The 13,456-nt window shown below is 40.3% G+C and overlaps 1 protein-coding gene across 1 annotated transcript in view; it reads right to left on the bottom strand.

The window, feature by feature from the left end:
* Positions 1 to 1,054: 1,054 nt before the first annotated feature.
* Positions 1,055 to 13,456, bottom strand: part of FSHR (follicle stimulating hormone receptor) — a 74,654-nt gene continuing 62,252 nt past the window's right edge. The window contains exons 9-10 of the mRNA XM_065739411.1: positions 8,680 to 8,865; positions 1,055 to 2,282 (exon numbers count right to left, since the gene is read on the bottom strand). Coding sequence (XP_065595483.1) covers positions 1,055 to 2,282; positions 8,680 to 8,865 — 1,414 coding nt within the window. The remainder of the gene's footprint in view (positions 2,283 to 8,679; positions 8,866 to 13,456) is intronic.

The following is a 13,456-nucleotide window of genomic DNA, read 5'->3' on the forward strand; positions in this document are numbered from 1 at the left end:
GCAAAATAGTTTAAAGATTACACACATAAAACACATTGTTCAGTGCTGAGAAGAAATCAGCAGGCTTTTTTGGCATTGCAGGCATGAATAAAACGCATCTTGCATTTTTTTTTTTATGCTGCTTTTTTCAATTAAAAGAAACCCAACCACAAACAGCTGCCTTGAAAGCAGCTATAAAAGGACTGGTGTCCCGTGAAGGGGGAGGGTACAGGCCTACAGTGCCTCTTACATTCTCTAAGAGTAACCCATAGATCACCTCATCATACTCAGGGGATCCAGCCCTGCAAAAGCAATTTTAACCCAGCATTATCAAACCAGATTGAGAAATTATTATTATGAAAGATTCTTCCTGCTCTTGTTTTTCCTCTCTCATCATGGAAACAAAACTTAAGGCAAACTAAATTCTGTTAAAAATTGATATGAAATCTGATCCTCTGGGCCCACCTATCTAGATCAACCTAATCCTAGGAGGGCATTGAACTCATAGTTTCATAGGTTCATTAGGTCGGAAAGGACCTACAAGATCATCTAGTCCAACCATCCTCCTATCACTATCCCTACCCACTGGAACTACTAAATCAAATCCCTAAACTGGGCTTCTGTCTCCTGTAATTTCAGGAGGTATGGTTAATGAAAAGAGCTAGTTATTTGTCGTTGTTCCAACACATTTCACAAAAACAAAAATAATTCTACTTTTTTTTTTTTTGTTTGACCACATATAACCATTACTTCAGTCTCAATAATCAGCTGCCGCCTTCCTAGAAGGAGGGGAATCTCTGCCTTTACAGCAGGAGATATGTATTTATAAGCCTGTTTATTTCTGGACACAGTTCTACAAGGACTCTTTGACATATACTGCAGTTTTCTTCATTGTCCTTCAGGAACTAATGAAGACGATATGTCATTTCTGATGGCTGCTCATTGAACAAAAAAGCAAAGTGGAAATAGAAATATTTTCTCATAAAAAATAAGTTTGCATGCTACGTTGAAATCATTATTCAAATAGTTGAAAGCGATTATCACACTGCCTCAGACACAAATTCATGCAAGCATTTCAGTTCAAGTGATTCAGTGGAACCAGTGAATAAATAGTCCCACCACTGTTTTTTGATGCAGTAGGGTAATGGACATTTCTTGTGTGGAAATTATGAGCAGACGAAGAAGTCTCTGTTCTGTAAATCTGGGCTTGCATTTCACAGCAACCAAACTTGCTCAGCAGAATGAAGAAGTCCCTGCGAAAAGTCTTTGTGAAGATGGCATAGAGGAAAGGGTTGGCACAGGAATTAATAGGGTAAAACAAAACCAGAAGGATCTTGGATTTGGACACCGTAATGAGGGGAACCCTGAGTGAAGCTGATATTGCAAAAAAAGATATTGGTGCCATGCAGAGGAAGTCCGTGAAGATCAAAATAGCCATGCGCTTGGCAATTTTGGTGTCGCTGTTTGAAGAGATGACGTTAGGGTTTCTCACAGTAAAGTAGATGCAGATGTAGCAGATGCAGATGATCACAAAGGCAAGTACGTTCAACACTAAAAGAAATATAACGTAAGCCTGAGAATATGGCGTTTCTATGTGCATGGGCAAACAGATGCTGACCTTCATGTAGCTGCTGATGCCAAATATGGGGAGAAGTGCCACCGTGAAAGCAAACATCCAGCCAAAAATCATGATGATCACAGCATGCCGAAGCCGAACCTTGCGGTCGAGTTGCATGGCATAGGTAATGGTATGCCACCTTTCCAGAGTTATCACAGTCAGCGTGTAGACCGAGAGTTCACTTGCAAACACAGTAAAAAATCCTGCAGCGTTGCATCCTGCACCAGTTTGCCAGTCTATGGCGTAGTTGTAGTACTGGCTTTTGGTCTGGATATCTACTGATGCAATAAACAACAGGTAGATCCCTATGCAGAGATCTGCAAACGCAAGATTGCACATCAGAAAACGAGGTACAGTGAGTTTGTATTGACTGCTTATTAAAATAAGGAGGACAACGGTGTTCCCAGTGATAGCTAAAATGTTGATAAACCATATCAGAACTCTCAGAACATTGTATCCCATGATATCTTCACACGGATTGAAAGCATCAGGCTTTGGTGAGCAAGCCACATTAATGACTTCATTGCACAAACCGTAGTCAAATTCGTTCTCTGGAGGGCCAAAATTTGTGCCATAATGGGAAATATAGTCTTCACCTGCAGATCGTCTGTGTTTCTTTCTGCCAGGCTGCTCACTGAAGTCTTGCTTACCCTGAGATACGCTACATATTGGATATAATTCAGTGCTGAAATCGTAAAAAAAAAAAAAAAAAAAAAAAAAAAAAAATTAAAAAAAGAAGCAAAGTTGGAAACTAAGAGGCACACGACAAACACAGCAGTTCAGTTATTCTGGTTAGCTAACTAGAAATGTTTGCCTGGAACTGGAATGTAATAGACTGATTGGTCCTTATTTATATTATATTACACGAGACTGTAAATTAATTTAAAACAAACTGCTTGGGAATGAAATCCTGATGTTTGCCTTACTAACAATCTTGATGCAGTTATCCACCTGGACAGGGTAAGAAGCCTCCATTATTGCAACTCAATTTCTCGCATAACCTCTCACTGAGGAGGTGATTCTGCATGGGAAAAACACATGACGATGAAGTCCTACATAAGACTGGACTCTGAAGAATGAATCAATTCAGTGGTGCTCATACAGAGTCTGTATAACCAGATTCACTCCCCTGTTCATCAGTATTACTCTTGAATTCCCTTTTTCCTAAAGCTTTTGGCAGTTAGTGTGTCATGCTCAATAACAAAATTCCTTCAGGGCACAGAGCATCTGCAGTATGTGCCATTCATTTTAAGTATCTAATATCGTATTTGTCACTGTCCATTAAGGCAAATAAATAGCATGAATCAAGCAGGGTTTCCAGATAATCTCTGAAAGTCAGATACCATCACAGATAAAAACCACTGGACTTGGCAGGATATTTTGCTTCAACCACATTTTTCAAAGAAAGTGAAGCCTAAGGAAGGAGTGAAGGGAAGCCTTTACTTCCACAACCAACACTGTTAGATTTTTTTTTATGTTTTGAGAATTTTCAGTAGGAAAAAAAAGGAAAACAGTTTCAAGAAAAAATAAAAAAGAATGTAATTATTTCTTAATCGTTTTTTTTTGTTTGGTTTTATTTTCTAGAGGATTAACCTTGAACCCCTCTTCTCTTTGTGCAGACCATGGGAAGAAACAAATGGTCTGTCTGAGAAGATCAGATCCATCAAGGTAAGAAATATACAAGTGTGTTAGTAGGAAATAAAGGTCTTAAATAACTGTTTCTCATTGAACATTAAAGTTTTTCTGCTCCAGAAACTTACATCCATAGGCCTGCATAAAGGTGGACCCAAACTTACTTTGAATTATTAAATAAAACAGTCAACAATGTGTTGCAAAGTCAACACAGTTCTGCTCTGCCTACAGTCATCTACTGGTTAGACAGTAAATTTGGTGTCTGTCTTGCAGGACAGGACCACAGCTTATCTCTCACCTTGACTGGACAGCTTTTAGGCTGCACTGAAATGGTTAAACAATGGGCAGTAAATTAAAAGTGAGGATTCTCTTTGGTAATCTAATTTTACCTTTTGACTTGTGCACTCTCTCTGTCTTAAAAAATAAAAATAAAAAAAATAGAGTTTCAAAGGAAGAAAGAACGGAGGTCCAGCACCAGAAGGTGAGAAACACTTCCTACGAGGTTCTGAGCATCGTCTACTGTTACTAATATTTTTTATCTTGCCTGTCAACTGAGGCAGAAAGCCGATTTCCTGGGAGGTCAAATATGCACTGAGGAGGTCACAGCTGCAATAACAAGGCATTACATTCTGTTCCCCTGTGTTCTGTTCACGTAAGGATGAGTGAGGGGCTCAGTGTGTCAATCGATGTAGCAACGTTCTCTAGCTGAAAGGGAGTATATGCTTCTGAGGAGAAATAATGGGGGAGAAAGTCCCTTGCTTTTGAGTGTAACAAGCACTCGAGGGCATGAAAGCTATTGCAGTTCCTGGTTTTAGTAAATGAATTGAAGGAAGCGTTTTCATCCAATCATTTCTCAGCTATGAGTTAAAAATAAGTCATTTCCTAAATTATGGAGACTGCCTAGAGCTAACTCTATCCCACAGATAAGACAGCTATGTAAGGCCAGTGAAATATTTCTGATTATTATTATTTATTCATTCCTGAATTATTTAACACTCAGAGGTCTCAAGCAGAATCAGGCTCCCACAGAGTTCACTGCTCTGTTTACTTTGAGGATGGGCAAGCAAGGAATCTCCTGGCTGCTTCCTTGCACTGTGAGCACTATGATGGGCAGCTGCAAACTCTCAGGGGAAAGAAAAGCCATCATCTAGTGCTGACTGCCCTGAGATGTTTGCCCTTTTTACTCTCAGAACAATAATTCAAAACACTTTTGGCAAGGGACAGGGCACGTATCGTAACACAGTTCATTTATTTGGGCTATCTGTAAGCCTCTGCTGCTGCTTAACTTGTTTGTCTCAAGTAAACACCCTGAAAATAAACCAGAGAAAGGATAACTTAAAGAGTAGTATTAAAATTGGCATGACACCCCAACAAAAATAACGATGTTTGTGCAAGCAGTTATTTCATGCGCTCCCTCTGGATCTGGTGACAGCAGGATCTTGTGTGCTGAGAAATGTGCTCAGCAGGATAAATAGTCCAGGTGTCGGTTCTGCACTGGGCCCTACCTCAAACCAACCATCCTTACCAAGAGATGACATTGAGTGAGTAGTGAGCAACTGATGTTGTGTTCTTGTGAAACGAGGCCCAAACACGACCCCTGATGCAGCCACGTTCTGTAAAAATAGCTTTTCGAGCAATACCTCCTCCAAAGAATAATGACCAAGTGCAAGGACAGAGTCATAACAGCACCATTCTTTCAGGCAGAAGTTGATCTTTATGTCAAAGAAAGCCAAAAGCTTGCTGAAGTTCATAATGGTCTGTGTCAAGCTGAGGGTTTTAACATCCAATCTCTGCCCTATCTGAGCTTGAAAGATATTATTTTCCAGTCACGGGGGGACGTGTGAGGAGCTCAACATACCTCTCTAGACACCTCACTAGACCTATCCTAAAAAGCAGTCTGTTAGAACACCACGATATTCCAGTATGACAAATCTGCAGACCAATATTTATCATAAAATCCTTCTGAGAATAAGAAAAACAAAGAATCAAAACTGCCAACGTTTTAATTGTTTCATAGATTTAATATTTCCATTAATATGACAGAACTGGTGCAGATGGGAGAAGTGATACATTATGGCAATTCACTTATTTTATCTAAGGTTCTCCAGTGCTTAAAAAATAGGAAATCTTATACAAATGGAACAGCCAGAATGGAGTCATGTACCCCTGTCTTAATTCCTTCTGAGATTTTGCACATGAGCAACAAATGCTGCAGTGATTCTTAGAAATGCACTTCCAGGGATCACGAAGCATCCTTCGGACTACCAGGAAAAATTCTGAGATCTGAACCCATAATGCTGCAATGTGATGGAAAGTACAACAATAATAGCTGAGTGACACATTCTTAGGTTGCAGCAAATAAGAACAAGTCCAGTTGCAGCAGTCACGGATGGAAAAACAAAGGAAGGAAAACTACTTACCTTTGGAAGGCTTCTAGCAGGCAAGGATCTCCAGAGAGATCCCTTTGCCTCTACTGCCAACCCTTAAATGAGGTCTGGGAAGGGGTGGATCCTGGCTCTAGCCCTTCTGGTCACTCAGGTACATTGAATGCACCTGTGCTCCCCTGGGTTGGCCCTGCCTTCCCACCTGATGCTCAATCACTGCTTCAGGCCACGACTTAGCATTTCTGCTACAGAACTTCTATAGGGGATTGACAGGCTCTGGTGAATAGGCACAGTAAGTCAGCCCACATCGCTTTTCCCAGCAGAATAAGCAATGTCTACTGCACTAAACCACGTGCAACCCTTGTCGGAGAAATACTGGATGCTGTGTGAGCAAACACTGCAAACTACTAATAGCTCTTCAAAAACATGAGCAGCCTTGAATACACACAGTTCGTCAAGAATGCTTCTTTGAAGTGGGAGTGGGCAGAGCTGCAGTGTGTGCAGCTAATCTCTGCTGGAGTGCATGGGAATACCAGACCATATTGGTCACCTACCAAGTTCAGTACCTGGCACAACTGTACAGATGTAATGATCATTTTTAATTATGTGTAAAAGCATATTTTTAAAAGATAAGTCTGGTAAGTGTTGAAAACAGATAAATGCATTCAACTTTGTTCTGTTGATCAGGGAGATATAGCTTACGTCTACACATTTATTCATGTAACCATATAACAGAGCACCTATGGATTTGATTTGAATTTTTATACCTTTTTTTGTTATGAAGTAGTGATGCACTTCTTTTACAAGACAGAGAATAATATTGTCCTAATTCCATAGTCTGGCTGGATGAAAAAGCTTATCAAACTGTAGGAAAGTAGTGTTGAGTTGTTTTCACAGTGTGATCACATCTACCTGGAATGTGCTGTCTATATACAGAATATGGTTCCCCCAAATGTGTTTATCTAACACAAAATATCATAGCATTAGCCAAAAATCACAATTTGTTGCTGGCTTCATATTTTTTTTTTTAATAATCAAAAGCCTTCCTGCCTTGTCAGCTGCAATTAAATGAAATACTATTTGAATTAAATTACTAGAATAAATTGACATTGAAAAAAGGAATTGACTCCATTTCTGGAGTGTAGCTATTCTGTCAGGAGTATTTTTAGCTTTTTAAAATCCAAAATTAACATGCTTTTCGATAGTTCTATGAATAGCTACTTCAGAAAAACAAAAAGGTGTTTCAATTCCTTCACAGATTCAGTTTTATTAATTCCACAAAAGTAGATATGAATATATTTTTTTCACTATTAAAAAAAAAATCAGTCATTTAGGATACTCTTTTTTTGAGATAATTTACTGGGGGTACTCTGAAGCTCAGCTGTCCTCCTGTAGAAAAAATACATTCAGTGAAGACCAGAAAATGTGTGAGCAATTAAGAAAAGGAAGATATATTTTAAGAAGGCGTGTTTTTCTCTATGGGGAACAAATGAGAGTTGATATCCACATTTCCTAACTCTCTTAAGAGATCGGTTGCTTTACATTTTTATTATTATTATTATTTTATTTCATTCATTTATTAGCAGCTTGTAATGACAGCCTCCTGGATTTCACCAACCTGAACTCACTGGCAAATGACTACCACTTTGCTGTCAGTGCTGGAGGGATGGGCAGGTAACCAAGGCCTGTGCCTGAACAGGCCTGTAGAAATATGTATGTGGAAATATCAGCTGGTGGTAAACTCCTGCAGTAAGAAGTTCAGAACTGTGGATCAAAAACTGGCAATAAAATGGATTCTGCAAAAATATTTCCTTACCACTGTAGTGTCCAACCTTAGATTTGCACTTTTTCCATATAGTTTTTTGTTCCATATCCATATGTAGTCGATAAAGTACCTATCAGCACAAGTGGGATCAAACCTGGTGACTATGCACTGCTAAAAGTAAAATGAATGGCTATCTTAAATATTTAAATGAAGCTTGCTACTAGAATATACTTTCTCTACACAGCTTTACTTTTCTTTGAAGTTTTAGGCAGTTTCTGCAAGGAATGTCTTGAGCTATAATACCGATCTGCAATATGTTTTTTTTCTGCTATGGCAAATTCCAAAGATATTCTGTAAAAGAACTTCAGATTGTAACACGGGTTTCCATAGATACAGTGCCTCAAGTTTTCCAGTGGCACAAATCAAGGAGGTTCACAGAATTCTAGTTGGAAGGGACCTCTGGAGATCACCGAAGTTCATTAACTAGTTAATATGTATATTTAAAGTCTATCTGAAAAGTTGAAAATACACAAAGGAAATCATTAATACCTGATGTCTCATCACATCTTTGCTGATAGCAAATTAAAACAAGCCCTGGAAATTACTTTGGGAATCCAGAAAGCCCTCCCTATCCCAGTTGATTTGGACTGAAAGGGTTTGCTCTATATCAACCATTTCAGAAATGATGGCCAAAACTTGCGTGTACATAGATGCTAAAGTAACAGTGGAAGAGGTGATTCTCCTGCTGTATTTAGCTTTAGCACATCCAGAGGACAGCAAAGCAAAGCTGAAGGCACATACTGTGAGAGGCTGAGGACACTTGGGTGTCATGTCTGGAGAAGAGGAGAGGTGACCTCTCTGCTCCCTGCAGCCCAGAGCATGGTGTCAGTCTCTGCTCCTGGAAAAGCAGGGCAGGAGGGAATGACACAAATTGATGGCCAAGTACTGACTAGCTTCTCTAGAAACACAGATCTCCTTCCAGTTACCTTCTGAGAAGTAACCGACATTTTTCTGCTGGATGTCTTCAGTGTGGTGGCTCCAGGCTGATGCAAGACAACAGTCCCACTGAGAGACGACCCAATGATATGTGCATGCTGGAGTTTCAGCTGGAGAAAATACACTAATGCAGCTACCAACATTTATTACCCACCTGGAATGGAGAAGCAGCGCACTGTGCAGCATGCATAAGCATGAATAATGTATTGCATGTTTATTAATTTCTATTCATGTACTTTCATATCCAGTTTGTTCACTATAAACTGCTGAGAAACACCAAAATCAAAACAAATGAAATCACTTACTTTTGTCTTTTCCAATTTGTAAATGCACAGCAATGGCTAGGATAGGTGAAGTTTGCCTCAATCAAAGATCTAAATTTGCTTAAATCAGGAAGTTTTTTTAACTTGTATGTAGACCTCGCTCTTAGCTTCTTAATGAATTCTAATCCATGACTTGGCAGGAGGCTGATTCTTGTCCTTGAAATATCCCTTGAAGAAAACATATGAAAATCCTGGTAGAAAGCAAAGTTACTTCAGCTGCGTAGTGGACAGATTGTCCTACTCAGTAACAGAGTAGTGATCAACTCGAAATTCATGCTGAAAAGAGAATCCACAAATGAATAAGGGTTCCTCAAGGAAACTGTAAACAAGAATTAAGTGATGTCATTTTGATTTGGGGGAAAAAAAAAGATCCCACACAACCCTCTGGGTAAGGATTACCAGTGACATAAACCACTAGCTCCACACGATTCTGAGTTTAGTAAATACTGAAATAAATGCAAAACTCATTTGAGAACACTGTTACAGGAGAAAAGAGTAGGCTGATGAAGTCACAAGAGGAATTTGTGGTTTCCCTCACGAGATCACATCATGCAAAGGCCACCATGGAAGAGGCAATAAACACAAAGAGAACCCTGTGGAGGGTAACAGACACGAGGAGAGGTTGGGGATTTCAGATTTTGTACTCATTAGGAAGGAAAAGAGATTAAAGAGAGACAAAGGTGATACAGTTCAAACTGTGAGGAACAAAAACATCGAAACATTTCCAGAGGTTTAAAAAACAGAGTATCGACTGAAACAGAGGAAAGGGTAAGATTACAGGAGGTTAGGAGGGATGTATTTATGTGGAAGGCAATTACTTTGTGAGACAGGCTATCAAAGGCAGCCACAGATGTTTTACAGAGAGCATTAGTGAAGCTTACAGGAGGAGAAACATTGTGCAAACCCTGAACTGAGACTTGTGTCACACATGTAGGGAAAGGGAAAAAGGACCAATGGTGCTCCATCCCCAAGGAGCCTGTCCCCATGGCATAACATCTGGGGCAAAACATCCCCACGTTCCCTTGGTTAGGGATGAACTGTGTCCCTCAGCTTGTGACAGCAGGGGGGTACACCTTTCTTCTAGACTGAAGTAGACTGTACTGCACAAAATCACCCTGTCCTCCCTTAGCTCCCAGGCTCTTACAGTACGAGTGATGTAGGATGCAGTGTTTGCTCAGGTTGCTCTGGTCTTCATTCTCTTACAAAAGAAAAGAATTTATCCTAATAAAGGAACTGACAACGTTTGTGGTTATCTCCATGCCCCCCATCAAGATACATCCATCTTTAACAGTGCGATGTCAGGGCAACGTGTTATTTTATCTCTATTACACAACATCACAACAGGCACAAATTGGTTTTATTATCATATTAATGGAGTAGAGTGGTGCCATGTGAAAGAGAAATCAGATTTCAGCCACACACTATGAAGCTCAGACACTTGCCATGCTGAATACTCATATGTGCTCCTCCATTCTCCTTTCTTGAAAACAAAATTAATACAGGAATGCAGGGTCTGCACTGTAGGGTGGCCCCAGCTAACAAACTCATACTCAGCTAATACAGCAGTTACTGACTGTGGGTAAGGAGGGTCTTTGTGTCCACACTGTGCTCACAGCTGAAAGTTTCTGAGATGGATCCCACACTGCTGCCCTACCCCAGGGACATAACTTCAACTAGAAGTATAAAATGGACTGGTGTAGGCAGAAATGCTTTGAACTTCAGCTGCTCAGGCTGAGAGAAGCCAAGGTTTGGTCCTGGGGTTCTTCTGGGACTGACCTGTGTCTCACAGGAGAAGCTGAACAGAAATTTTGGACTTCTGATTTCCAACTTTGACACCTAAAGTAGTAATGAGGTTGCAGTGAGCAACCACAGCTGTTTCAAGGGCCGACTATTGCCATTAGTTGCCTGCCCTGAAAACTATCAGAGTACAGCTTACTGACTCATCAGCTGAGCAGCAACGTTCCACCTACATTCACAGACAAAATCAACATCACTCATGGAAACATTAAGAGTCTATAGAACTTCACAAGGGTGCATATTCCAACCAAGAGCATGAGAAATGTTTTCTTTGTCTCGCTAGCTAGAAATCTTCAGTGCCCCCACATGGTCAGTACACAGGGTGGAAGTAACAAATACATAAGAGTACATCTGGACTTAAAAAAGTACTTCTGGGTTTGCATTTTTGTGCACCTTTAAGCAGTTCCACAAGTATTGAATATTTGCCCATGAAAATAAAGTCGTCCTTTCTTAAAATTTCTTTGTGTGTGCTCATCATTGCATATAAACCAAAGTGAGTTGGGGAGAGGGTTTTGTAGACTACTGCAGAGTTTGCTGGGATATCTACTAGGGAAAATTATTGATATACCATCAAGAGACTCCCCCTAGACAGAAAATGCAGACATTGTGCAGGTGGTTTAGTAGTTTTATCCACCGAGACATTGTGGAGCAGAATTCAGTGCAGAGATTCTTTGGGACGTTCCTTCCTAGTTACAGGACTGGTAAATTAAATAGGGAAGATGAACAAGAAGATAAAATAGCAGTGGGAAATCAAACCAGAAAGCATTGGTGATGGGAATACACGCTGTATTATTAATGCTTGGCTGCTAGTCATCAGACTTGACAGAAGGTGGTGTGGGAACTGCAAAATGAACCTGACTTCTCTTCCAAACCCTTCCTTTTCCTTCTGGGAACCTCTTTTGAATTAGTCAAAACACTGACCGGATGGTAGTCCATTTTAGGTTTGAAAGGAACTCAGTGAGATAGCAAGACATGGCTGGCAGAGCAGAAGTCAAAGAGGGGAGCTGTGTCTGAAGTGCCCTCTGGCTCTATCTCAGGGACTGAGCTGTCCTCTTGAGGATCCTCTAGGAGTTTATTGTGGTCCACATTCATGATATTCCTATTGAAGTCAAACTGCAGGGACAGAAAAGACCATGGCCTTACCTTGCCCTGCTCCTGAGGCAGGATGCAGCCTCAGAAATGACATGCTCAGCCCAGAATGGATCATCATCAAACAGATGAACTATATTTGTAGAGAGGGGGACACTGAGAGTCTCTCTGTAGCTTCTGCAATTTGCTGGTTCCTCTGAGTGCATACAGAAGGCAGAGGTTCCTAGGGACTCCCGTAAAAGTTCATGTAAGCTGCCACAGCTATGGGAGCCCCAGGAGATGATTAAACGAAATGATGTGAATGGAAATTGAAGATACAAAAGCTGGAAATCAAGCGTATTTCTGTATAGAAGGAATGTGTATATGTGTAGGAGTAATTAGCCATTTGATTTCCTTGCTTACTGTCAGCACAGAAATCCTTTAACTCGAAACTTGATGTCTTTCCAAAGGAGAGATTCTAATTTAGCCAAAAGTTGTAAGCCAGAGAGAGGAACTGATTGCTGAAACTGTGCATCCTTCATAAAGCTGACTAAGTTTGGCGCTTTCCAGCATTACTATTTGCATCTGTCATCCTTTCATGATGTTTAAATATTCTGAAATATAAAATAGGAGTTGCCATTAATTGTCCACTAGTTCAGGAAGAGGAAGAGTTAAAACATCCTGATGTTCAGCCTAATAAGACATGGCAATCTGCAGCACAAATTTGATTTCAGCTACACTATTTTCCAAGTGAAGATATGAGTATGGCTCAATCATTTCCTCAGCATTCCAGGTGTAAGCTACAGTGACAGATGAGTGAGAAGGCTTTCTTGATCTCAGTCAGGATGAAAAGGTAATTTCCCATCCACTGAACAGTGGATGCAGTGGCAATGGAATAGAAAACTTTTTACATAAGTAATGTTAGAAGTTGAACCATCAAATGAATCTGAGCTACAGTCATATCAGCTTTATAAACCATTTGAGTAACTGTATCTTGCAAAGAAAACGCATTCACTTTTTTGCTATGGGAAACAATGCTTTTCCAAAGAAACATCAGCAATGTTACTGCTGAAAAGATGTTCCAATGGCAGTCTTTTCTGAAGGAGAAAGACACTGAGGGAATGATGGAAGAAGAATAGAATACAGTAACACATCTTTGTGTTATAGATACACTGACCATCACTACTCAGAAAAAGGCCTTCAGAAGAGCTCGAGTGAACTCAAGGTTAACTGACTTCTAAATTTCTAACTACTTTAATCTCCGTGTAAGATCTTACAGCAGCTCCCATTTAGCCCTTTTTACCCTTTCTGATCGACTCTCTGGACATCTAGGACAGATGGGAAGAAAGACAGGATGTGATAAATTTGTGACACAAGAAAAAGACACCCTTGTCTTTGTTGCAGCTCTTACATTTAGCGGCCTGTGGTCAGGAACACAAACAACTGTGCACTCTCACGTGTTTTACAGCATGGCAAAGTGTAGCACAAAGTGCTGGTGACTGAGAACCACGAGCAGCCTGCTTGCCATCCAACATGAGAGCCTGCTGCAACTGTGTGATATACACAGGGAGCCCCATCCCTGCAGGGTAAGGATTTTCTCTTTGGAACTAAGCTTCAGAGATGCAGGGCAGATCTTCAATGTTTGGAAACAGTTCAAGGGTGAGCTGTTTAGATTTAAACACTGAGAACCCACCTACTTATTCCTGATTTTGCCCCAAGCAAAAAACTGTATTTTCTCTGCAAAAAAACAAACAAACAAAAAGCAGAGCTACTCTCTTACAGAGCTTAATAAACTCTGGAGAGAAATGTGGGTCTAAATCCCGGAATGTAAATAATCTAAAAACCCTGAGGACAAAGTGAACACATGTATCAAGATATTTCTGGTATGGCTTCC

Source organism: Cyrtonyx montezumae, unplaced genomic scaffold, assembly GCF_038088225.1.
Source record: "Cyrtonyx montezumae isolate F1298 unplaced genomic scaffold, pur_monq_1.0 scaffold_24, whole genome shotgun sequence".
Classification (NCBI taxonomy): domain Eukaryota; kingdom Metazoa; phylum Chordata; class Aves; order Galliformes; family Odontophoridae; genus Cyrtonyx; species Cyrtonyx montezumae.